The sequence below is a fragment of the Diceros bicornis genome, chromosome 35, assembly GCF_020826845.1.
Source record: "Diceros bicornis minor isolate mBicDic1 chromosome 35, mDicBic1.mat.cur, whole genome shotgun sequence".
NCBI lineage: Eukaryota > Metazoa > Chordata > Mammalia > Perissodactyla > Rhinocerotidae > Diceros > Diceros bicornis.
In genome coordinates, this window is record NC_080774.1 from 18113810 (window position 1) to 18139676 (window position 25867).

General features: G+C 43.0%; 1 protein-coding gene across 2 annotated transcripts in view; it reads right to left on the minus strand.

The window, feature by feature from the left end:
* Positions 1 to 25248, minus strand: part of MYO1H (myosin IH) — a 50499-nt gene extending 25251 nt beyond the window's left edge. Inside the window, exons 1-15 of one of the 2 annotated variants that reach the window (XM_058531623.1) lie at positions 25093 to 25218; positions 22375 to 22490; positions 20472 to 20670; positions 19481 to 19561; positions 16545 to 16724; positions 13974 to 14072; positions 13058 to 13171; positions 12644 to 12715; positions 11314 to 11474; position 10072; positions 8907 to 8962; positions 8208 to 8313; positions 7834 to 7914; positions 5343 to 5434; positions 3433 to 3527 (exon numbers count right to left, since the gene is read on the minus strand). In XM_058531623.1, the coding sequence (XP_058387606.1) occupies positions 3433 to 3527; positions 5343 to 5434; positions 7834 to 7914; positions 8208 to 8313; positions 8907 to 8962; position 10072; positions 11314 to 11474; positions 12644 to 12715; positions 13058 to 13171; positions 13974 to 14072; positions 16545 to 16724; positions 19481 to 19561; positions 20472 to 20670; positions 22375 to 22490; positions 25093 to 25218 (1579 nt within the window). Of the gene's footprint in view, positions 1 to 3432; positions 3528 to 5342; positions 5435 to 7833; positions 7915 to 8207; positions 8314 to 8906; positions 8975 to 10071; positions 10073 to 11313; positions 11475 to 12643; positions 12716 to 13057; positions 13172 to 13973; positions 14073 to 16544; positions 16725 to 19480; positions 19562 to 20471; positions 20671 to 22374; positions 22491 to 25092 lie in introns of both variants that reach the window. The other variant, XM_058531624.1, reaches the window with a different exon arrangement.
* Positions 25249 to 25867: the final 619 nt, after the last annotated feature.

The window sequence follows — 25867 nt, forward strand, 5'->3', positions numbered from 1 at the left end:
TTAGCAGCATCCCCGGCCTCTACACACCCAGCAGCACCCTCCCCAGTTGTGACAACCAAATAGGTCTCTAGACATTGCCAGATGTCCCTGGGGGGTACCCCCGTCCCTGGTTGAGAACCAGCCTCTCAGAACTGAACTTATGGCCCACATGCTATGTTCTAAACCCCAAAGAGCTATCTCATGAATGTAGAGCCTTTGCACTAAGTATGTACACGTACCCCAGTCCAGTAGCAAAGAACTACACATACAATGAACGACATCAAAACAAAGGAGGGGGCACTGAATTCCAAGGGCGGTCAGGTGAGACTATGTAGATGGATGAGACGATCTTCCCCCCACTGAGAAAATTGAAACTCAAGCACCAGCGCTAGTGGTACCCAACAGCATCTTCATACAAAGGAAGATATGTCATTTCCAATTCTAAAACTTGGCTTATAAGTGCTCGCTTAACACCTAATCAGTTAATAATTAAATGAGTAACTAAATGGCATTATAAAGTCAAAACCAGCTAAAAAAGACATGCATCAAAATGTCTACGACACAACCTTTTAGATAACTATTTGAAGTTATCAAAACTAACATTTTTATTGTGGTAGAATATACATAACATAAAATTTGCCATTTTAACTATTTTTAAGTATACTGTTCAGTGGCATTAAGTACATTCACACTCATGTGCAACCATCAGCACCATCCATCTCCAGAACTCTTTTCATCTTCCCAAACTGAAACTTTGTCCCCATTAAACACTAACTCCTCATTCCCCGCTCCCCAAAGCCCCTGATAACCACCATTCTGCTTTCTGTCTCTATGAATTTGACTACTCTAGGGTCCTCACATAAGTGGAATCATACAGTATTTGCCCTTTGTGACTGGCTTATTGCACTCAGCATAATGTCTTCAAGGTCCATCCATGTTGTAACATGTGTCAGAATTTCCTTCCTTTTTAAGACTGAATAATGTTCCATTGTATATATATACACCATATTTTGTTTATCCATTCATCCATCGATGGACACTTGGGTTGCTTCCACCCTAGACTATTGTGGATAATGCTGTTATGAACATGGGTGCACAAGCATCTGTTCAAGTCCCTGCTTTCAATTCTTTTGGGTATATACACAGAAGTGGCCAAAACTAACTTTTGATAGAATCTTTAACTTGTCAATGCCACTTCTGGGAATTTATCCTATGTATGTAACGTGCACACATTGGCCAAGTGAAATATACAAAGATGCCAAATGCAGCAACATTTACGAGAGACAAAGTTGGAAACAACCAGAGTCCATCAAATAGACAGCAGGACACGGCCCTCAGGGGAGTGCCTGGAGCTTTTTGAAAAGAACTGTGGTGGAATTGAATGCTGCTGTGGAGAACGGAGGCAAGTCTGGAGGAAAAGGGTCTGAAGCCCAGCTCAGCCACTTACCAGCTGTGTGACCTTGAGTGAGTTACTTAACTTCTCTGAGCTCAGTTGCCTCACAGATTAAAAGGGGGATAATAATGCTCCCCAGCTCACAGTTTTAAATGAACCTCAGAGGTAACGCATTTGGGCAGTGGCTAGCCCATAGGAAGTGCTCCAGGAACATGAGTTGGAGTCCAAACGACCTCCACTATTCATTAAGTGAAAAATGCAAAACAGAAAACACAGAATAACAGTCTGCATTATTCAGATGTGTGTGTAGGTGTATGTGTGTGTCTGTCTGTCTGGCCCCACATGTGTAGGTATTAGCATAAAACATTTCTATCTTCCTGAAAATAATTACAAGAAACTGTTGGTTCCTGTGGTTACTTCAGGGAGAGTCTAGGGGTAAGAGGGACCTTTAGTTTTCCTTTTGTATTTCTCTGTGCTGTCAGCAATTTCTAGCCTTACACATGGATTACGTTTATTCTTTAAACAAAAATCAGTAGATTACCTGCATAGAGAAATTCATCCTATTCTTTACTTTTTTCTTTTATATATCACTCTGTATTTTAAGGAAAAAAACCTAATACATGTTATATTACTTTTTAAAGATTCTTGAAGAAATAAACTTATTTAGAATTAAAAATAATTTAGAACCTGAAGCAGAAGTGACAAAAGAAAATGTTTTTTAAATGTTTTGAAAGAAAATGTTCATAGCAGTATTATTTATAATAGCTAAAAAGTAGAAACAACCCAATGCCCATCAACTGACAAATGGATAAACAAAATGTGGTGTATCCATGAAATGGAATATTATTTGGGAATAAAAAGGAATAACAACATGAATGAACCTTGAAAACACTATGCTAAGTAAAAAAAGATAAAGTAGAATTCATCAAAATTAAGAATGTGTGTGTTTCAAAGGATACCATCAAGAAAGTGAAAAGACAACCCACAGATTGGATAAAATATTTGCAAACCATATATCTGAAAGGGACTTATTTCTAGAATAAAGAACTCTTACAACTCAAAATAAAAAGACAAAAAAACAATTAAAAAAAATGGGCAAAGGATCTGAATAGACATTTCTCCAAGGAAGATACGCAAATGGCCAATAAGCAACATTAAAAGATGCTCAATATCATTAGCCACCAGGGAAATCAAACCACAATGAGATACCACCCAGTAGGAGGCTGGAATCAAAAGACAGACAGTAACAAGTGTTGACTAAGATGTGAGAGTTTGGAACTCGCACACTGCTGGTGGAAATGTAAAATGGTGCAGTTGCTTTGGAAACAGTCTGGCAGGCTTAGTCAAGAGGCTAAGCAAAGAGTTATCATGCCACCCAGCAATTCCACACCTAAGTATTTACCCAAGAGAAATGGAAATATATACCCACACAAAACTTATACAGGCACGTTCATAGTGGCATTATTGATAATATCCAAAAGTGTAAACAACCCAAATGCCCATCAACTGATGAATGGATAAACAAAATGTGGTCTATCCACACAATGGAATATTATTCGGCAATAAAAAGGAATGGCACTATGGATGAATCTCTACAATATTATGTGAAATGAAAGAAGCCAGACATAGAAGTCCACATATTATGTGATTCCACTGATATGAAATGTCCAGAATAGGCAGATCTACAGAGACAGAAAGCAGATTAGTTTGTTGCCTAGGGCTGTGGGGGATGAGGTTGGGGGAAAATGAGGAGAGACTGCTACCATGTGTAGGGTTTCTTTTGGGGGTGATGAAATGTTCTAAAATGGACTGTGGTGGGCTGCACAACTATATAGTGACTATACTAAAAACTGTTGAATTGTACACTTTAAATGGGTGAAATGTATAGTATGTGAATTATTTCTCAATAAAGTCATTATATAGAAAAGAAATAAAATTAGACTTTTCAAACAGCAGGCTCGAACGTGAGGCCAGGGAACATTCGAGATGGACATGCAGCATTCTCTCAGTGGATACAGGGGTACTGGCATGGCTGTGACCCATGCCCCATGGGTACTCACCTTTGGTGCAGTACGTGACCTCTCCTGCGTAGTGGAGGAGTAGGAACTCCATCCAGCCAATCCTCTTTCGGCCCTTTGGACCTGCCAGCTTCCGGCTACAGCAAGACGGAAATAAACACGAATTGAACCTTTCTACTTCACTGTGACAAAATGCACCAATATACAAAGCAAAGAGAGAGAGAGAGAGAGAAGTCTTTGACAAGTTGTTTAGGAGGATGACAATCAACTGAAGGCCAGCACCGAAAGCTAACCACATATGGCAGCCCCCGGGAAGCCTGGCTACCTATTTCATCTGGCCATAGACCAAGGTCTCTCTGAAAGTAGACCTTTCCTTCTCATAAGAACTGAGGAATAGAAAACATATGTGAGCCACAGAAACACGTGTATTTGTTTCTTCTTTTTTTTTTTTTTTTGGTGAGGAAGAGTGTCCCTGCGCTAACATCTGTTGCCAATCTTCCTCTTTTTGCTTGAGGAAGATTGTTGCTGAGCTAACATCTGTGCCCAACTTCCTCTATTTTTTGTATGTGGGTCGCCACCAGAGCATAGCTTGATGAGCGGTGTGTATGTCTGTGCCCGGGATCTGAACCTGCAAACACTGGGCCGCCAAAGCGGAGTGCTTGAACTTAACCACTAAACCACTGGGCCAGCCCCAAAACACACGCATTTCTACGATGAAACAATTTCTATTTTTCCAGGTGATAACTAAGAAGCAATTTTACTACCTTACATTTTCATGATATTGAGAAACTAAAATACTCATGAAAAACTTTTCAGATTCTCGTGATTCATATATTTTTTATAACTTTTCCTTGAAATTATATACATATACATTGACAGCACACATATCCTAAATGTACAGTTCAATGAATTTTTGCAAACCGAACACATCCATGTAACCAGCACCCAGATCAAGAAACAGAATGTTACCAGTCTCTAAGAACCCTCCATCTTGTCTCCTGTCACAGCCTGATATCTAACAGAGTAGGTTGGTTTTACCTGGTTTTATACTTTATAGAAATAGAACCATATAGTACGTACTCTTTTGTGTCCGATTTCTCTTGATTACATGTTTGTGCGATTTACCCACATCACTGCATGGAGTTATAGATTGTTCACTCTCATGGCTATAGAGTATTCCATTTGTGAATATACCACAACTTATTTTTCCATTCTTGATTGATTTACTTGTCCAACTCCATTTACTTATCCTTGTAATATTCTACAAAAGATTGGATAAAGCCGCTACCATTTATTGAGTCTGTACCATAGCCAGAAACTGCAGTAGGTGATTTATGTAGTCATTCACAATGCTACATGGCAGATACATTAATATCCCCATCTCGTAGAAGAGGAAACTCAAACTCATGAGTGTTGCTTGATCAAGGTCACCTGCTTAATAAGTGGCCAAGCTGGGATTCAAAACCAGGTCTTTTCCACTCCAGATTATATGCTCTTAAATTCTCTCCTCCTTGTCTCGAAGACTAAGTTAAATTTCTAGTTAATCTTCTGGGATGCTGTAAATGCTCTATATCTTGATCTGCATGGTAGTTATGTGGGTACAACAAATATAAAAATTCATTGGGTTGTACATTTCAGATCTACACACAACACTGTATGTATTTTATACTTGACTTTTTAAAAAAAAAGACTATTTCATGGCTGTGGACATGTCCAAAATGTAATGATCATGAAAACAGCAAGATACAAAATCCTAAAAAAATTCTCCTTGGAATTCGTTTATTTGATTTCTCCTAGAGGAAGGTATGCACATATATGAGTTCGTGTATCATAACGATATTTCTATGTGTGAAGGAGTAACTGTATTCTCGGGGAGCACTGCCCACATACCCAAGAAAATGGATCTACAATGACCTTCCCCCACACAACGGCTTGTCAAATGAAGTACATACGTCTGGAAGTGCGCGTGCTTGCCCACTTTCTCTTCCAATTTCTCCAGGAAACTCAAGTCTGTAGCAGGGCCCGGACGAATGCACTCTTCATTCTTCAAAAGAAAAAGAGAAGCCTCAATCCATAGCCTCACCCTCCATCAATTCCAAGTTTAAATGCCTTCACCAGCTACAGCGGAATGTACTGGACTAAAATACTGTCATTTCACCCAAGTTCAGTGAACATTGGAGGCGGAGGGCAATAATCCATTACACGTGCTCAGCTTCTCGGAGGAATTGGAAATGCCATGAAAAGGCAGCTCTCCCACACACCTGATGAATGTTTCCAAAGCCTTCCCAAGGACACTTGGGAGCTTCCAAGACCAGCTTACCTAAACTCTCAACCTCACTTGCTCCCAACCACTCATTGCCAGCCCAGCACATATCCCCTTTCACCAGGAGCAAAGCCCTCATGGAAAGAAAGCTATAGAGCCAGTTGGGCCCAACATTTCATATTTCTCAAGCTGTTTTTATTTCCTATTTGGGGTCCTCAACGGTGATAACATTTAATTGACCATCTTAAAAAAGGAATCAACCCTGTAGCAACAACAACAACAACAAAAGTGGGTTAAGGTTGGTGAAACAACCCTTATGAAGCAGCATTTCTATGTTCTCTGACTCCATCTATGGAAAACCAAATAGAAACAAGTATTTATTACTAGAATATTTAAAGTACTAGTCTAGCAATCCATATGAACACTGAATGTACGTATACCAGCTTATGTCGGTCCGTGCTTCCTGGAATGTGCTTCCCCAGATGTCTACGTGGCTTGTCCCCTCACCTCTCAGTGAGGCCTTCCCAGACCATCTTACCTAAAATTGAATCCCCTCCCCACATCTAATCTTTTCTGTTTTCTCCATGGCACAATCTACATATTTTGCCCATTAACTTGTTTGTCGCCAGTCTCCCCATGCTACAATTTAACCCCTCTGAGTACAAGGGTTTTGATTTGTTTTGTCCACTGCCGTGTCCCAAAGCACAGGGCACAACCCTGGCATAAAGCAAGCATTTGATAAGTATTTGTTGAAAGAATAGGGTCTGAATGCTTACCATGCACCGGCATAGTTCTAAGCCCTCTGCATGTATAATCGCACTTAATTTGTCCTTACAACACCTCTCTGAGGTAAGTGCTGTTATCACTGTACTCATTTAAAGATGATGAAATTGGAGCTCAGAGAGGTTATGACAAGTGCCTAAGGTTACACAGCTAGTAAGCAATGGGGCTGGGATTGGAATCCTGGTGGTGCCCAGGTTCTTGGCAACTACAGTCACCTCCCATTAAGGTCTCAGCCGTGCTTTAGAATGCTGGGCTCACACAGCAGTTAGGTGGGGCGGGGGGTAGGCAGGAAGAGGAAGGGGACCAGTTATTTATTTATTTTATTGGTGATGAAGATTTGCTCTGAGCTAACATCTGTTTCCAACCTTCCTTTTTTTTTTTTTGGCCGGAGGAAGATTAGCCTTGAGCTAACGTCTGTGCTAATCTTCCTCTATTTTGTATGTGGGACGCCACCACAGCATGGCTGATGAGTGGTATAGGTCTGCGCCTGGGAACTGAACCTGTGTACCTGGGCCATCAAAGCGGAGTGCACTGAACTTAACCACTACACCAGGGGGCCAGCCCCAGGGGACCAGTTATTTTCATTAAAAGGAAGGCAAACAGTGGTGCAGAAGATCCCTAACAAAGAGCAAGGCAAGGAAATCATTTCTCATGGGCCATTAGGATTTATTTTAAAAATTGACGTTAGAGGGCCGGCCCCGTGGCTTAGCGGTTAAGTGCGCCTGCTCCGATGGTGGCGGCCCGGGTTCGGATCCCAGGCGCGCACGGACGCACCGCTTCTCTGGCCATGCTGAGGCCGCGTCCCACATACAGCAACTAGAAGGATGTGCAGCTATGACATACAACTATCTACTGGGGCTTTGGGGGCAAAATAAATAAATTTAAAAAATTAAAAAAAAAATTGACGTTAGAATTGAAACAGTTGTGGATTCGAGGACACAGATGTTCCAGAAGTTGCAATAGTTCAAAACAAGGTGGTCACAGGCCCACCCCAAGGAGGCTCAACTCAGGATCAATGGACGGTCTTTGTGAAGACTCCCTCGACATTTTGTGGCTCCCTGCTCCGTGCTAAGCATGAAAGAAGTCCCTCCCCTGTTGCTCTGAACACCTGCCTACAGTTCTCTGGCTCATCCTTCCTTGTCTACGGAAGATAGACACGCACACTTTCATTTCAAAGGTCTTTCCTTGCCATTTCCCAATGGGCTAAAATTTAGGTCTGTGAGCCCAAACGAGAGGAGAAATCTCGGCCTAAAGCTCCGAGCAACAATTCAGGAAAAAAGTTCAGCTTCCATACTCTAGTGGATCTGCCCTCAACCATCTGTCCGCCTGGGAAAAAGTCCTTCCACGTGTTGTAAACACTGTCGGAATGGGCTCTAAGTCAACGTCAATTTCCTCACCAGAATGGAAATGATCCCTTTGTGTCTCTCTTCTACCAAATCACAGATGATCTTGTTGTTGAAATACTGAATCGGCTCCCACTAAAATGACAAAGAGGAAAGAAGTCTCCAAGAAGGATTTAGATGAGCATAAAATGCCTTTCTTTTAAATTGATTGTCCAAAATTTTTTTTTCAAGATCTGACTTTTACCTCTAACATTAAAAAATAATACTCTCTGAATATCAAAATAATTTCCCAGGAAATAAGCAGAGAAGGAGTGAAAGATACTTCTTCACACTAGTCAGGAAAAATCGCCAATGAAACAATATTTCTCAAGTAAATGTCTTTGGCTAGAGGAAGAAATCAAACAAGGAGAAAACATCAAAATGTTTACCTCTATACCTTCCATTTCATATTCTGCCTGTTCCGCTTTTAGGGTTCTCTCAATTAACAGTTGCTGGAGTTTCTCATTGCAGTAGTTTATACAGAACTGTTCAAAACTAGAGATACAAAAGATTTAAATAACTAAAGCTACATAAGTAGACCAGTATATATATATATTTTTTGTGAGGAAGATCAGCCCTGAGCTAACATCCATGCCAATCCTCTTCTTTTTGCTGAGGAAGATTGGCCCTGGGCTAACATCAGTGCCCATCTTCCTCTACTTTATATGTGGGATGCTGCCACAGCATGGCTTGATAAGCGGGGTGTAGGTTCACGCCAGGAATCCAAACCTGCGAACCTCGGGCTGCTGAAACGGAGCGGGCGAACTTAACCGCTATACCGCTGGGCTGGCCCCAAGTTGACCAATTTCTAAAAATTCATTTACTTTTTTTTTAAGGGTGCTTTTTAATACAGAAAAAGCAAAGCCCTTATTAATCAAATAATTTACTAAATAGATAAGAGTCAAGCTCAAAGACATTTTCATTTTTTATGGTTATTCCACTTCTGGAACAGTCTACGAATTAGGGGCTACGCAAATCTGGAGGATTTCTGGGGATTGGAAAATCAATTCCAATAACATCAGAGATGCCTTAAACCAGACTCAGACCTTAAAGAAGAGCAAAGGACTGGTAGGTAATGAAAAACTCACCCATTCTTGTCGAAGACTTCGAAGCCATAGATATCCAGCAATCCGATCACAGTTTTCTTGGTGAAATCCTAGTCAAAATAACACACACCATTAATCGTTAGGTATTTTACTTTGTGACACTCAAAATCCAGTAGCTGCCCCCAAAGCTGGGACTTGGCTATAGAGCTTATGCCTTCTCTCTTTCCAACAATGGCTCATGGAAGAACCTTAGGGAACCACGGAAACAATCTTCCCAGCTCACTCCTCCTGCCTGTAGCCTGCCCAGATCCCATCCCAGCTTCCACATCCATCACCAGAGAGGTGAGACCTTCCCTTCCTAATTCACTTTCTTGATTCAGCCCTCCGCAGCCTCCCAAGCTCACACTGAATCCGGGAGAGAGGGAGAGACCTACAGACAACAGCCAAGGAGATGCTTATCCAGGAGAGAAGACAGGTGGTATGGATATCACTTTAAATTGAGGACCACCTGCTGTCAGGTAAGGATGGATATTTAAAAAGAATACGCCGGGGCCGCCCCCGTGGCTTAGCGGTTAAGTGCTCGTGCTCCGCTGCTGGTGGCCCCGGTTCGGATCCCGGGCGCGCACCGACGCACTGCTTCTCGGGCCATGCTGAGGCCACGTCCCACATACAGCAACTAGAAGGATGTGCAGCTATGACATACAACTATCTACTGGGGCTTTGGGGGGGAAAAAAAAAAGAATATGCCTTTTTTTTTTTTTTGGAAGCTACACAGTTTAACATTCTGTGTAGTGTACTGAGTCGATGCCTCCCAAATCCAGCCTTTGTGTTCTACCTCCATGAATTTCAACACGTCCGTGTACTCCTCCTCTCGTACCATTTCCTTAATTTCTAACTTTGAGTAAACTCTCTTTTTTATATAAATAATTCCGCTTAAAAAGCAAACAAGATCTTTGGGTGAGTTAGAAGGAGTCATTATATTTTTTCTTATACACATGAAAATATACTACAGTTAAAATGAAAAGCTTCTGTGTGCACTGAAAGCCATCTGGCATACGTCAAATGCTGTGCATCCCACACTTTGGGACACACTGCAAAAATCACTCAGCGTATTTGCAATAACGTGGATGGACCTTGAGGACATTATGCTAAGCGAGATGCCAGACAGAGAAGGACAAATACTGTATGATATCACTTATATGTAGACCCTAAAAAAAAAAAAAAAACTGAACTCAAAAAAAACCAGAGAGAGACAGGCTGGCCCGGTGGCGCAGCAGTTAAGTACGCGCACTCCGTTTCAGTGGCCCAGGGTTTGCAGGTTCGGATCCCGGGCGCCCACCAATGCAGCACTTGTCAGGCCATGTTGTGGTGGCGTCCCATATAAAGTGGAGGAAGATGGCCACGGATGTTAGCCTAGGGCCAATCTTCCTCAGCAAAAAGAGGAGGATTGGCATCGGATGTTAGCTCAGGGCTGATCTTCCTCACAAAAAAAAAAACAACAAAAAAAACAGAGAGTAGAATGGTGGTTACTAGGGGCTAGGGGGTGGGGGAATAGGAGAGATGTTGTTTAACGGTACAAACTTGCAACTAGTAGATAAATATGTCCTGGAGATCTGATGCACAGTATAGTGATTATAGTCAACAAGACTGTATTATAAACATCAAACTTGCTAAGAGACTAGATCTTAATTGTTCCCACCACAAAAAAGAAGTGATAATTATGTGACATGATAGAGGTGTTAACTAATGCTACAATGGCAATCATATTGCGATAGAAATGTATCAAATCAATGTGTTGTACACCTTACACTTACACAATGTTATATGCCAATTATGCCTCAAATAAAAAAAAAAGAAAAAACTCATCAGGGTTTCCCATATTCTCACTAATTTGGGATACAGACATAAGTAAATAATTACAATTACTTGTAATTATAGAACTACAATAAATACCACAAATACTTGGAGCAATTGTTATAATACAGATTTATTCAAACTACAATCAGGGGCAGAGAAGGAGGAGAAACAAGCTCTTCCTGGGAAAGTGGGAGAAAAGTGAGAGACAACATTTAAATTGGAGTCTGGAGTAGGAGTTAAAAAAAAATCATTCAGGGCCAGCCTGGTGGCGTAGTGGTTAAGTGCGCGCGCTCCGCTTCGGCAGCCCAGGGTTCTCAGGTTCAGATCCTGGGTGCGGACCTACGCACTGCTAATCAAGCCATGCTGTGACGGTGTCCCACATACAAAGTAGAGGAAGATGGGCATGGATGTTAGCCCAGGGCCGATCTTCCTCAGCCAAAAAAAAAAGAAAAAAAAATCATTCAATGTGCATTTTTGTGAGCCTACTGTGTGCTAGACACTGGATATGTAGAAGTGAAAAGACACTGTCCCTGCCAAGCTTACAGTCAATTCTCACAAATTCTTTCGAGTAACGATGATTATAAAACCTTACCATGTCAGTGAGAGCAAGTCATCCAAAACGTGCGGACTAACCTTGTTCGCTAAGGAGGAATTGATTTTGTTGACCAGCCAAGTAAATGTCCGTCCGTAAACAGCCTTGGCCATTGCATCTCTAGCGTAGACAGAGAGTTCTAGTGTCAAGGGGCATATCACCTGAGAAGAACGACAGGTGCATCATTACAGAGGGAAAAAAAGAAAGAAAGAGAGAAAAATAAAAACCTCTGAGTTTTCAAACTAGCCTTTAATGATGACTATTGAAAGATACACAGGATTATTCACAATAGCCAAGAGGTGGAAGCAACCTAGTACCCATCAATGGATGAGTGGATAAAGAAGATGTGGTATACACATACAACAGAATACTACTCAGCCATAAAAAAAGACAAAATCATGCCATTTGTGACAACATGGATGGACCCTGAGGGTATTATGCTAAGCGAAATTAAGTCAGACAGAGAAAGACAAATACCATATGATTTCACTCATACGTGGAAGACAAATAAACACATAGATAAGGAGAACAGATTAGTGGTTACCAGAGGAGAAGGGGATGGAGGGAAGGCGAGAGGGGCAAAGGGGCACATATGTATGGTGATGGATGGAAACTAGACTGTTGGTGGTGAACACGCAGTCTATACAGAAACTGAAATATAATAATGTCCACCTGAAATTTACACAATGTTAAAAGCCAATATGACCTCAATAAAAAAAGTAACAATAAAAATTTTTTAAAAAAGAAAGATATGTGCTGCAGAAAGATGCCTCTCCCATCTGCATGGATTACACAGTAGCAATTTCTTGAGGACCTACTATGTGCTGGGCTGCTGAGATACAGCTGTGACTGAGACAAAGAGTTCCAGCCTTTGCGGGCTCACAGGTGGGGGGTACTGAACATTCAACGAGTCACACAAAGAAGAGCCATGTTGCCCTCAAGCTGAGAGTGACAAGTGCTACAAGGAGATACATATGGTGCTTTAGGATACAGGTGGGATGAGCAGGGAAAGCTCCTTGAGGAAGTGACCCCCGGGACCTGAAGGACGGGGAGGAGTTAACTAGATGAAGCATAGGGAAGAGTGTTCCAGCAGAGGGAACAGCATGTGCAAAGACCCCATGGAGGGAAGGCATGGCAAGTGTGAGACATGGAGAGCTAGTGATGGTGTGATGGTGGGGGATGGGGAGGTTAAGGCAGGAGACGCTGGCAGGAGCTGGACCACGCAGGACCTGGTGGGCAGGGCTCAGGGATCTGGCCTCCCCTAGGGTCACCATCCTGCTGGCAGCAGCGGCAGGAGGGCAGGCGCATTTCCACCTAGAGCCATTTTTACCTCCTCAGTTTTGGCTTCGATCTTTCTATGGGTGAGAGCTTCCAGAAGGATCGATGAGTGGACCCCCAGAAGCTGAATAAATGGAAACCAAAATGCCATCAGTGACTGGATTTTATTTTTGCTAACTCGTAAAGAGTTGTTGCAGTTTCCAGGCCCAGGGTTATCTGCCTTGACTGATAATTGTGGTTTAACGCAAAACAGACCACTTTTGGTCTTTCAACCAACTGGCTTGCATCCACTCCCTCGGTGCCCCCATGCTCTTTAAACCTCCTAACCACTATCAGCTGGAAGAACACAGTATTAGCCATTTGGGATGTGGGCATCCAGCTGCCTCTCTCCCTCTCCGGTCTCTCCACCTCTGAAAGGGTCCGGGCCCCCCCCCCGCCCCCGTGCAATTCCAAACTGGAACATCACCTTGGCGATCCATTTGATCTCATGGGTGTGTGGTATGGCGGCACAGCCGTGGTGGTTCTCTTCAAAACAAATGTTCCCCAGGTGTAGGACACTGGCAATAATTCCAAAGAGATTCTAGGAACGTGGGAAGTGGTGAGGAGGACAGGGAGAGAAGATGGTGGCCGCCTAATTGATAACTGTCATCAGAGATACCCAAAGGAAAACCACCCCCCTCCCCCATTCCAGCCCCGAGCTTACAGAAGCGGCAAGGGGGTGAAAGAGCCTCAGCAGAGAGTAGGTAGATGCCTCATTCAATCTCCAGTACAGTATACTTTTATTTTTGCCTCCCACCCCCCAAAAAACCCATTTAATGTTCAAATGTCACGGTCCCAGATATATATATCCAGGCTTGTCTCTGATGATGCAGTGTTTAAATTATATTCTGGTCTTTGAAAGATCAGTAGTTTTAACCATCAAAAAAAAAAAAAAAGACAAATGTAAGAAGAAAATGTTTATAAATCCTACAATTTGTTCTAGTTTGTTCCAAAATAGGAGTATACACGATAATTCTATGAGGATTAATTATCTATGAGATTCTATGAGATCTAAATATTTGAGATTAGACTTGAGGGAAAAAGGAACATGATCCCCTCCTCGCATACAACACTGGGAAAACTTAGGGCTGCCAGATAAAATGCAGAATGCCCAGTTAACACCTGAATTTCAAATAAGCAATGACTACTTTTTTAGCATAAGTTTGTCCTATGCAATGTTGGGATGTACTTATACTAAAAAATTGGGGCTGGTTTATCTGAAATTAAAATGTAACTAGGCCTCCTGTGTTTTTATTTGCTGAATCAGGCAACCCTACTGTGCAATCACTGAGAGACCAGGATGTTTCTAGATTCCCAGCCCCGGTTTGAGATGGGGCCCACACCTCGAGGTCATCTTCAGTAAAATCGATGACAGAAAAGGCATTGGAAACAGTTTTCCAGTCATTCTTGTCGTTAATAGATGACTCTTCGGCACAATGACCCTGTGGACACAAAATTGGGTCACTTAATGGCATTTCTACAAGGATAGTCAGGTGTGTGAATACCTATTCCTAAATCAAAATTTTCTCTACAAGCATGTAAGAGTTAGTTCTATAATGCTCTGAATTGTGAAAGAACAGGTTTTATTCTAATTGTCTGGCACATGAAAATTTGCCAACTCCTGCCTTTTCCAAATTTATTTGGAATTTTATCTCTGTTCTGCGAAAACTTTCCAAGTTATATCTTCGTGGTATATCTCTTCGTATCTGTTTTTAAAAATAGTTTTTCTTGCCATTTTTGCTAAATAAAGTGAAGACGTTTATCTCAATAAACACGTGCTGAAACATGCAGGGAAATAACGTTTAAATGCAGAAAACAGTCTTGATGCACTTAGCAAAGCCCAAGCAGAAACTTCGCTGCAGGACCAGACGGAAGGAGACCCTCCTCGCTCAAGGAAACAAAAGCTCGGCATTTAGAGAAACACAGATTATACGGAAATGATTACCAGCAGTGGTGTGTTGAGACTTTTCCCACTAACTCTAGAAGTTGTCTTCTATTATTTTTTTTAAAGATAGGGCAGACTTTGTTTTTGTTTGTTTGTTTTGCTGGGAAAGATCCGCCCTGAAGATGTTGCCCATCTTCCTTTCTTTTTTTTTTTTCCCTCCCCAAAGCCCCAGACACAGTTGTATACTCTAGTTGTAAGTCCTTCTGCTTCTTCTATGTGAGCCGCCACCACAGCAAGGCTACTGACGGACAAGTGGTGTGGTTCCGCACCCGGGGACCAAACCCGGGCCGCTGAAGCAGAGTATGCCGAACCTGAACCACTAGGCCATCAGGGCTGGCTCTAGAAGTTGTCTTTTAAACAGGTAACAGACCACCAATGTCACAATTTAAAGGGAAAACATTCCAGATGAGGGTTATTATTTTGCTTTTGTAGTACAGGGTATTCCTACTTTCCTGGTTACCTGAAGATTTGTTATCTTAAAAGAGGTCGTCGTTGCATGGGGAAACCAAAGGTTTCACACCATGCAAATATTCACCCGTGAACTGGCCAGTGTTAAATCTGCAGCCTCCCAAATATCCCTCCCTTCGAAACCAGAGCATCTGCTCTGCCTCCCAAGGGCAAGGCCTGCGCAAGTCAGTCCTTCAAGGACACCTAGAGGTTTGGAAGCAGAGCTAATAAAGACACAAAGTTTGCCAAAGTTACTGGAGATCATGAAATCGATCAAAATAATGCTGGTGAATTGCTTGAACCATTTCCAAAGCTGCTACGGCATGAGGATCTGGCCAGAAAAAATTTACAATGATCAAGACATGATACACTCCAAAAGAAAATGATTTGGTTATCAAAGGGTTAGATGAAGCCCTTGGGAAAATGGATGAAACCCTCAACTATTTTTACACATTGATCCTCTCTGATCAGGCTATGAAAAGCCAAATATAATGCTACCATACAGCGTTGTTGGAAAAATTAGGTCCTCAAAAAAGAAAAAAAAAGTCAAACGATTTATTCGTTGTTCTAAGAATTAGTACAAAGCTTACTAAATATAAAAGGAGATTCTTCTATCTTCATTATTTAGTTTTATTTTTCAAGGTAAATTTCAGCCAAATCTTCTTTTCCTCCATAATTTACCATGAAATATTGGTTCTTGTTTTACAAGATTCACTTTTTAAGACCTTGTTCTCTTTCTCAAATGATGTCCCTGCTCGCACTCTGCCAAGTGACCTCTGTTAAAAGGCAGGCCCAGTGAGAAGAGAAAAACCCAAAAATCTTGGGGAAAAAGGTGCTGGTGACGTCAAATACTGATAAATGATACAGTCTGGGCATTCTAGAACCCTAGCGCTGGGAAGTTAAACTCGGAAAGTCCATTTTATAACACTAGATCCCAGGATTGCTTATGGGAATGGTCTGGACCATTTCTGTAAGGGTGTATGTTCGTTTTGCAGCTAACAATCCTCAGAACGGAAGGCAGGGAGGTGGACAAAGTGTTTTCCGAACTAGTTGTGAAAGCAGAATGAAGCCGCATAGTGGCAGGCACAGATGGACAGTGAGTTTATCACACCTACACCAGCGCTGCTCACCTCGGCTGTGCATTAGAATCACCAGGGGAGTAACTGAATTACATCTAATCACAGGAAGGGTTTAAAACAACCCTGATGCTCAGGTCCCACTCACACCAATTAAATCCGAATCTCTGGAGGGTAGAGACCAGGCATTTGTGTTTAAAAAGCTCCTTGGGTGATTCTAATTTTAGCCAGGGCTGACAACCACTCACCTAGAGATTGGTTACTTTACCAAGATAATACACCTGCCAGGCATAAAAGGAGGGGTTATGATAAGTGTTAAGAAACAGCTAGTAGGATAGTTCTAGAATGGTAATGAGCAAGTTCTTGAAGATCCATAGAGGGGCCCCCACAAACACCCCTGACCCCCCTCCAAAGAGCCACCAAGGCCAGGTGCTGGTCCTTCCCACCTGTGAGAGGTATTTATACAGCTGAGGGTCTCGTTCAAGACCCAGGTAAGCAAGGAGCTCCTCTTCACCCCCCTCTAGCAGCTGGTAGAAGATGTGGAAATTCCTCTCGCCCTGGTTCTGATAGACGACTCTCGACTTTTCTATCAGATAACTGATGATATGCCCACCTACAGGAATGCCCTTCAAAACAGAACCAAAAATGAGGCAATGACAATAAGCAAGCCACTCTCCTACTGGCATCTTCTGAGGAACAGAAATTCCGAATTTGCATGAAGTCTGATCTATCAGTCTTCTATGATTAGTGTTTTCTGGGCTCTGTTTAAAAAGATTTTTGCCTACCCCAAGGTCATGAAGATGTTTTCTATGTTTTTATCTAGAAGCATGATTGTTTTACCATTCACATTTAGGATTATGATCAATCACTATTTAATTTTTGTATGTGGAATGAGGTAGAAGCTCAAAAGTCTTTTTTATCCATATGGATTGCCAGTGGACCAGCACCATTCACTGGAAAGACAATCCTGTCGCTACTGAACCACAGTGATGCTTTTGTCATAAGTCAGGTGATGTACATGGGGTCTTTCCGGACTCTATTCTAGTCCATCAGCCTGTTTATATATCTTTGTGCTAATATCACACTGTCTTAATTATTATTATTATTATTTGTTTTGTGTGTGAGGAAGATCAGCCTTGAGCTAACATCTGATGCCAATCTTCCTCTTTTTGCTGAGGAAGACCGGCCCTGGGCTAACCTCTGTGCCCAACTTCCTCTACTTTATATGGGATGCCGCCACAGCATGGTTCAACAAGCGGCATGTTGGTGCGCACCTGGGATCTGAACCTGAGAACCCTCAGGCAAAGCGGAGTGCGTGCACTTAACTGCTACGCCACGGGCCTGCCCCTTAATTATTATTTTTAATAATATATCCAAAAAAGGATTGTATTCCATAACATATATAGAACACTTGCAAATCAATAAGGAAAAGCAGGCCAATTAAAAATGGGCAAAAGACTTTAACAGAAAAGAGGATTTTTTTTAATTAAAAAAAAATTTTTTTTTTGGTGAGGAAGATTGGTCCTGAGCTAACATCTGTTGCCAATCTTCCTCCTTTTGCTGAGGAAGATTGGCTCTGAGTTAACATCTGTGCCCATCTTCCTCTATTTTGTACGTGGGATGCTGCCACAGCTTGGCTTGATGAGTGGTGTGTTCATCCGCGCCCAGGATTTGAACCTGCGAACCCCAGGCTGCTGAAGTGGAACATGTGAATTTAACCACTACGCCACCGGGCTGGCCCCAAAAGAGGATTTTTAAGTGGCCAGTTAGCAAAACTTCATTAATATTCAGGGAGATACAAACAAATCACAGTGAGAAACCACTATACTCTACCGGAATGCCTAAAACTAAAAGGGTTGACAATACCAAATGTTGGCAAGGGTGTGTGAGCAACTGGAACTGTTATTAATTATCATAATATTGCTGGTAAGAACCCAGCAATGCCACTTCTGGGTACATACCCAACACAAATGAGTGCTTACATTGACTAAAAGACTCATGTTAGGATGTTCAGAGCACTATTTGCAACAGCCCCAAAGTGGAAACAACCCAAATGTCCATCAACAGGAGAACAGACAAATGGTGATAAAAGTCGTACAATAAAAAAATCAACAACTGTTACATGCAGTGACTTGGATGAATCTCATAGACATGTTTATGGAAAGAAGCCAGATACAAAATAGAACATACTATATAATTCTATTTATACGAATTTCAAGAATCAGCAAAATGAATCTGTGATTCTGGAGGTCAGAACAGTGGTAACCTTTGGGAAGGGGGTTATTATCAGAGAAGAGTGGAAGAATCTTCTAGATGCTACAAATTTTTATATCTTGATCTGAGTGGTGGTTACACAAGTAGAGACATAGGTAAAAATTCACTGAATTGAACTCAGGATTTGTGTCATTTTCAGTATGTATGTTGAATTTCAATTAAAAGTCTTTTTTTTGTGTGTGAGGAAGATTAGTCCTGAGCTAACAACCGTTGCCAATCCTCCTCTTTTTGCTGAGGAAGATTGGCCCTGGGCTGACATCCATGTCCATCTTCCTGTACTTTATACGTGGGACGCTGCCACTGCATGGCTTGACAAGCAGTGCGTAGGTCCACGCCCAGGATCTGAACCTGTGAACCCCAGGCTGCTGAAGTGGAGCACGTGAACTTAGCCACTACGCCACTGGGTTGGCCCCTAAAAAGCCTTAAAATATATATAGTTATTAAATGTTTTTCAACGTCTGTGCACACTCTACAGAAGTTCGTGTACCAGCCCCCGGGAAACCCTGAGCCAGGGTTTATCAGAAATAGCATCTCATTGACACACAGTACATGTTCCCAAGACCTGTCCGTGTCATGTGTAGCTGTCATTCATTTGCTCTCGCTGCCACACAACACCCCATTGTGTGAGCATCCCGTAATTTAACTAGCCATTCTCCTGTCGATGGACAGTCAGTCCTCTCTGGATGGTGGATATTCCCAATCCTTCTACCACCCTGAACAGTTTTGTTGTAGGCACGCCTGCACATCTGTAGGAACACCGCTGAGAGTGGAGTGGCTCCTTAGATTATATGGTTTCAACTTCACAGCATACTGTTTTCCAAATGAGCTGCACCAATGTACACCCCACCAGCAATGTGTAAGAGTTTTTAATGATCCACATCTTTGCCAACACCTGGTATTATCAGACTTAATTTTTGCCCATCTAGAAGGTATAAAGTGGTATCTCATTGTGGTCTTTATTTGCATTTCCTAAAACTAGCACTAATCCTGGATTTTTCAACTGTTTGAGCCAATAACTGCCCTTCCTCCGTTAAGGTGCCTTGGGTTGGGTTCCTGCTGTTGGCAAGTTAAGGGGTCCCCACGAACCGGTAATAGGAACTTCGTGTACCTTAAAGTCAAACTGTATGTCCATGTATTTTCCAAATCTGCTGGAGTTGTCATTCCGGAGTGTTTTGGCATTTCCAAAAGCCTTGGAATACAAAGCAGAGGGAAGGGGAGAGACTGAACCCAACCGTCATTCACTGTCATTTAAGCTTACCATACTCATGACCCCAAAGAACATGCTTATTGTGAAAATGGAGGAGGGAGGGGGAGCCAGGGACGAAAGCCATACTTTATCTTCCAAGAAGGAATCACTAACTACAGAGGATTTGATGTCAAATACTGGGACTGGACCCAGAGAAAAGAAGGGGAAAATATCTTCTCCCTAGAATCCAGTGTAGAAATAGATTAGAAATGGCCCAAGGAGAGGCGTATAGGACTGTAGCCCCTTGCTGTTCTGGAAGGCCCAGTTGACAGGCCCCATCACCAGACTCCTTCTTATATCAAAGAGGTAAATTTTCAGCCCAAAGTTCTACCGGGAAAATTCCTTCAGCCGTAAACATCTTTTACACAATGGGCAACAAAAAAACACAGGAGAAAATAACTTATTCAAAATCATCCAGCAAGTCAGTGAATTGCAATAGGAGAAATAATAATCAAAATGATTTTAATTAAATAAGAAAAATATTAATAAACAATAGAGCATTATTTCAGTGCTTACTAATTCTGCTATGTGCTTTTTATGCCTTCATCTCGTTTAATCCTCAAAACCTCCTCCTAGGTAGGTACTATAAGCAGACCCATTCCACAGATGGGAACCAAGCTCTGGGATATGCAGTAATTTGCCAAAGCTTGCTGGTACATGGGGCTGCCCTGGAATTAACATCCATGCCCACAGGACTTCAAGGTCATGCCCTTAACTACAACACTACCCATGAGACCCCTCTTCTTAACTCCCAGTGACCTGCCCATTTTGATTGACCTGCCCAAGCAGAGGAGTCCTCTTCCTTAGCGACCTCCCTGGAACATCCCTCTATAGGTCCTCAAAAGGCGCTTACCTCCAGCACTGGATTGGAGAGCAGCAGTCTGTCACGGGCTATCTGTAGTGACTTGGTCATTGGGCAGGTCATTGCAAAATACTGGAGAATCTTCTTGGAGGCCTCCGTTTTCCCTGCCCCGCTCTCTCCAGAAATGAGGATGAGATGGTTGTTTAGCTCAGAGCACATCATGCGGTAAGCGTTGTCAGCAATGGCGTAGCTGGAGAAGGAGTGGGACAGAGATGGAAGGAGTGGGAAGTGGCTATAATGATACTTCTCTTGGCTCTGACACCTACTAGATCAGAAGGATGAAGTATGCTGCCTCCAGGAAGCCACATCCAGACTGTGGTACAAGGACGCTGGGCTCAGTCAGATGGCAAACTCCCAGCACGAGCCACTGACTGATCGCACATAAAGTGTAGTAGATACCAAAACTCAAACAGTAGAAGAGACAAAGTGAAGAATTTGAGCAGTAATGGAAATAACTTAACAAATTTACTCTTAAAAATCCATCAACATTTCTTATAAGAATAAGCCAGATACTAAATTATATCCCCAAGAGACATTCTATTAACTGTAGATGGAAATAACATCTTGTCTAAATATTAAATAATTTGATTGATAGAATAAGATCTCACGTTTTCTCTTTCCCTCACAAACTAGAGAATTAAGAGTGTAGAGACAGGAAACCAAAACGATTTTAAAAGCTCTGTGATATCTTTAGGACAAGAGGTAAAACTATTATAAGGGCTTTATCACCAAGATCAGAAAACAAATCATGAAGGTCTCCCAAGAGTATAATCTTCATACATGGCTGAGTTTGAAAGCTGGTTATTTCAGAAATCGCTGGTGGTGGTGGTACAGAAAGGTTTATAAATGCCTTGGGGAGTGAAGAGATGAGTCACCAAGAAAAATGGAGGGAGAACCTAAATACTGGCCCAGGAGTCAACCAGGGAGAAGAACCGAGAAATTCAGCGAAGCCCAAGTCACGTATAGATCAGACAGGAAATTGCTTGTCTTATGGATCTGCAGCCCTGGTAAGTTTCTACCAGTGGGCATTCTTTTCAGTTTCCATGATACTGGGCACTAGTAGATGGCATGATAGCAAGCCACTTCCCAGAGAAGACACCTCTCCAGCCACACTTAGATTTCTCAGCAATTACAAAAGATTCCAGCTCTCATCTTATTTAAGCTGAGATTCGACAATGATCTGCTGATGTTTTCTACTGCATTGAAAGATTTATTTCACAAGAAGGCAGCAGTTTAAGTGAGGTACAGAACATAATGAGCATGCATCAAGGATCAGGATGGATGGATATGTGGGTGGGTGGATGGATGGATGGATGGATGGATGGGTGGATGGATGGATGGGTGGATAGGTGGGTGGGTGGATGGGTGGGTGGATGGATGGGTGAATGGCTAGATGGATGGATGAATGGGTGGGTGGGTGGGTGGATGGATGGGTGAGTGGATGGATGGGTGAATGGGTGGGTGGATGGATGAATGGGTGGGTGGATGGATGGATGGATGGGTGAGTGGGTGGAGGGATGATGGATGATGGGTGGATGGGTGGATAGATAGGTGTACAGATGGGTGGATGGATGGATGATGGATGGATGGATGGATGGGTGGATGGATGGGTGGGTGGGTGGATGGATGAATGGGTGGGTGGATGGATGCATGGATGGGTGGGTGGATGGATGCATGGATGGGTGGGTGGATGGATGCCTGGATGGGTGGGTGGGTAGATGGAGGTATGATGGATGATGGGTGGATGGGTGGATGGATAAGTGTACGGATGGATGGATGATGGGTGGATGGATGGGTGGATTGGATGGAGGGAGTGAGGGAGGGAAAAAAAAAAAGAGAGGAAGGAAAGAAATAGAAAAATACTCCTGTTGATGACCTAATGGATGCTACTTACATATGTGGTGGCAGTTCAAAGAAATTGACCCCTTGATAAAGTTCCATCTGGCTCACAGTGTAGATTCCAAGCTCCTGATATGGATTCACAGACACAAGGAGGGTCCCAATATATGTCTAGAGGAATGGACCAAAGCACTAATGAGGAATTCCAGAGTGCAAATGGCTACAGCAAAAGACCGTCACATACTATGATCCCCATGGGTTCCTTCAGTGCTGGGGATATAACATGATAAATAAGACAGGTGGGGTCTCTGCTGTCATGGAGCTTACATGGTGGGTGGGCAGACAAACAAGGGATCAAGATGCTTCAATTAGAGCATTAAGAAAGGTGTAAATAGGGTAAATGACAGAGCAAATGACTAAGGAAGGCCACCTTAGCTCGTGGGCTTAGGAAAGGCTTCTTTTTTTTTTTTTTAAGATTTTATTTATTTATCTTTTTCCCCCCAAAGCCCCAGTAGATAGTTGTATGTCATAGCTGCACATCCTTCTAGTTGCTGTATGTGGGACGCGGCCCCAGCATGGCCAGAGAAGCGGTGCGTCGGTGCGCGCCCGGGATCCGAACCCGGGCCGCCAGCAGCAGAGCACACGCCCTTAACCGCTAAGCCACGGGGCCGGCCCAGGAAAGGCTTCTTTAAGGAGGTGACATCTGAGCTGAGACTTGAAAGATGAGGAGCCAGTCATGCAAAAAGTCGGCAGGAAGGGCATTTCAGGCTGAAGGGACAAGGGTAGCAGGCTGGCTGCACTGGAGGCCAGTGGGGTGGGGAGGGGAATGGAAAATGGTAAAAGACGATGTTGGAGAGGAAGCGAGTTCAGGTCACACAGGGTGTGAGGGATTGGGGGTTTATTCCAAATGCAGTGAGTGGCAGAGACACTTTCCCTACTGAAATGAAACACCTGCCCTGTACGGTTACACGAAATGGCTTTAAGAGCAGGAACACCAGGATCTGATTCCTGTTTCACAAAGTCTCTCTTAAAGGCGATTGAGTGAGAGCAGGGCGAGCATGCACACCAGCCGTCTCAGACGGGGCAAACGCTCCCACTGCTGGCATTTACCTCCCTAGATTTCAACGTTGGATTCTCTTAATATTCAAGTTTTTGAAGTACTTATATTTGCAATATAACCACCAATGTAAAACTTCTTGGAATACAATTATGAATAAACAAAGCTCTAAGCTCTTACATAGGAAAAATAAATATTTGGGCTCCTTTGAAAATACATCTGGAATTTTCAGATTCTGAGTCTGTTTTGCTTTTTATTTCAGGCTCTCAAATACTGGAGGTACTCAAGCCTATGTTAAATTAGGCTAAAATCATTCCAACGAATGTTTCCAACTCTAGGACAAAATCAAACAGAGAACCCGAACAAAGAAGAGTATTTTGACTAAAGTTTTGCATTGCTTCAACCAGTAGAAATCTTCCAGGGTACAATGTAGTTTCTGAAACTTGTCTGTTCAAACTGGAAATGGTTTATTCATGATGATTCTGTCATCCCATTTATACTTCTCTATACCATGCTGTTTCTCTTTTGCTTATACATAAAATCTATTTCTAATAAAATCTCAATAAAATTAAATTTAATAACACCCCACTACACACAGAGAGACACTGTGGAGTTTACCTTAGAGGAATTTACATGAAAATTGATTAATCAAATCAGGGTGGGGTGTTAAATGGAGAACTTAATAAAAACTGACTACCACTAGAAGCAACCAGACCAACCCGAGAAGAGTTCCGGTAAATTGTTGCAGTCTTGACCCTTGAAGATCCATGGGATGTGGTGGGTATCTCTTATTTTTGCCTGCCTGGCATCTCTAGTCCCCCTTCTTCCAACAGATGCGTTTGAGGAGCCTGCTTCTCCTGCCCTCAGTTCTTGTCATATAGTCAGGGGGGCACTGGGCTCACCCCGCACCTCCAGGGGTAGGCTTGGGTAAATAGCCTGGCCAATCAGAATATTCCTCTTTCCTACCTAAGGGGGTTGGTTCCGAGATAGGCACATGGCCCAAGATGGGCCAATCAGAGCCAACCAATGTCTACATCTCCGGGAAGACTTGTTTTCTTCTCAGTAGCAACTCTAAGCTGATAACATGTCAACATGATTCTGCTGGCAACCGCCTAGCCACCTTGCAGAGAGGCTGCTCCAGAAGGAAATTGATGCAAAAGAAAGCAGAAAGTTGGGAAAGAGTCATCAAGACATCATCTGTGGGGCTGGCCCTGTGGTGTAGCGGTTAAGTGCGTGCACTCCACTGCTGGCGGCCCGGGTTCGGGTCCCAGGCGCGCACCGAGGCACCGCTTGTCAGGCCATGCTGTGGCGGCGTCCCACATAAAGTGGAGGAACATCAGCACGGATTTAGCTCAGAGCCGGTCTTCCTTAGCAAAAAGAGGAGGATTGGCATGGATGTTAGCTCAGGGCTGATCTTCCTTACACACACACACGCACAAAGACATCATCTGAGACCCTAGATCTATTCCTGGCTCCTAAAGTGATGTAGGTTGATAAATTCCCTTTTGGGGCTTAGGCCCCTTTAAGTTGGGTCTCTGTCACTGGCGGCCATAATCACCTTAACACAAAAGATCAAAGTGCATCTGATAGTGGTCCCTCCACCTCTCCCTTTAATGGCTGTCCTAATAGGGTGATGATGTTCAGGATCATCAAGGCTGTGAAGGCAGGGAGGGAACCACTATCATAGGAAAACAGCAGAGAAATGGGTTACGTTACATAGATGAGGTTCTTGCTGAAACGCTTGCGAAGATTGTCCAGAAAAGCAGATTCGCTGGTGTGGGCATCCAACAGCACAAAATCCTGCACGCCGACCTTGTCCCGGGCGGTCAGCGTGCCCTCCATGTGCAGGCGAATGTGCTTCCTCCTCACATCTTCCTCCTACGGGAAACAGAACAGCCCTCAGTAGCTCGTTGATTCTGTAATTCCTATTGCACGTCTAATATGGAAATAGCAAGATGCTAAGCCCTGGAGAGAGTAGAGAGCCAAGATTAAATTACTCTGTCTTCAGTGAGAGTTTATGATCTGGTTAGGGACACAGGAGGATGATAATAAAAACATTAACAATAGTAACAGCAGCAGCTGACAGTGACTGAGCATTTACTGGGTTAGGCACCACTCTAAAAGCTTGACATGTATTATCTCCTTTAATCCTCACTCTGACCCTATGAAGTCAGTACTGTTACCATGCCCATTCTACAGATGAGGAAACTGAGGACAGAGAGGGTATAAAACATGCCCAAGACCTGCCAAAAGGCAAAGCCAGGATATGACCCTAGCTAGCCTGGCCCCAGAGCCTGCTTTCCTGACCATCACGTACTTGATAAATGCCAGTTGCCTGAACTCACTATGTAATTCCCAGATGAGCAGTGAGGAGTTTGGTCAGGAAGGAAATTTCTTGTTACAGAACAGGATTTGAGGAAGAACAAACTTGGAGGGTCCCCTCCCCAAGCCTAGGCTTTAGACCTCATTGGAGAAGGTGTGGTTGCCGTCC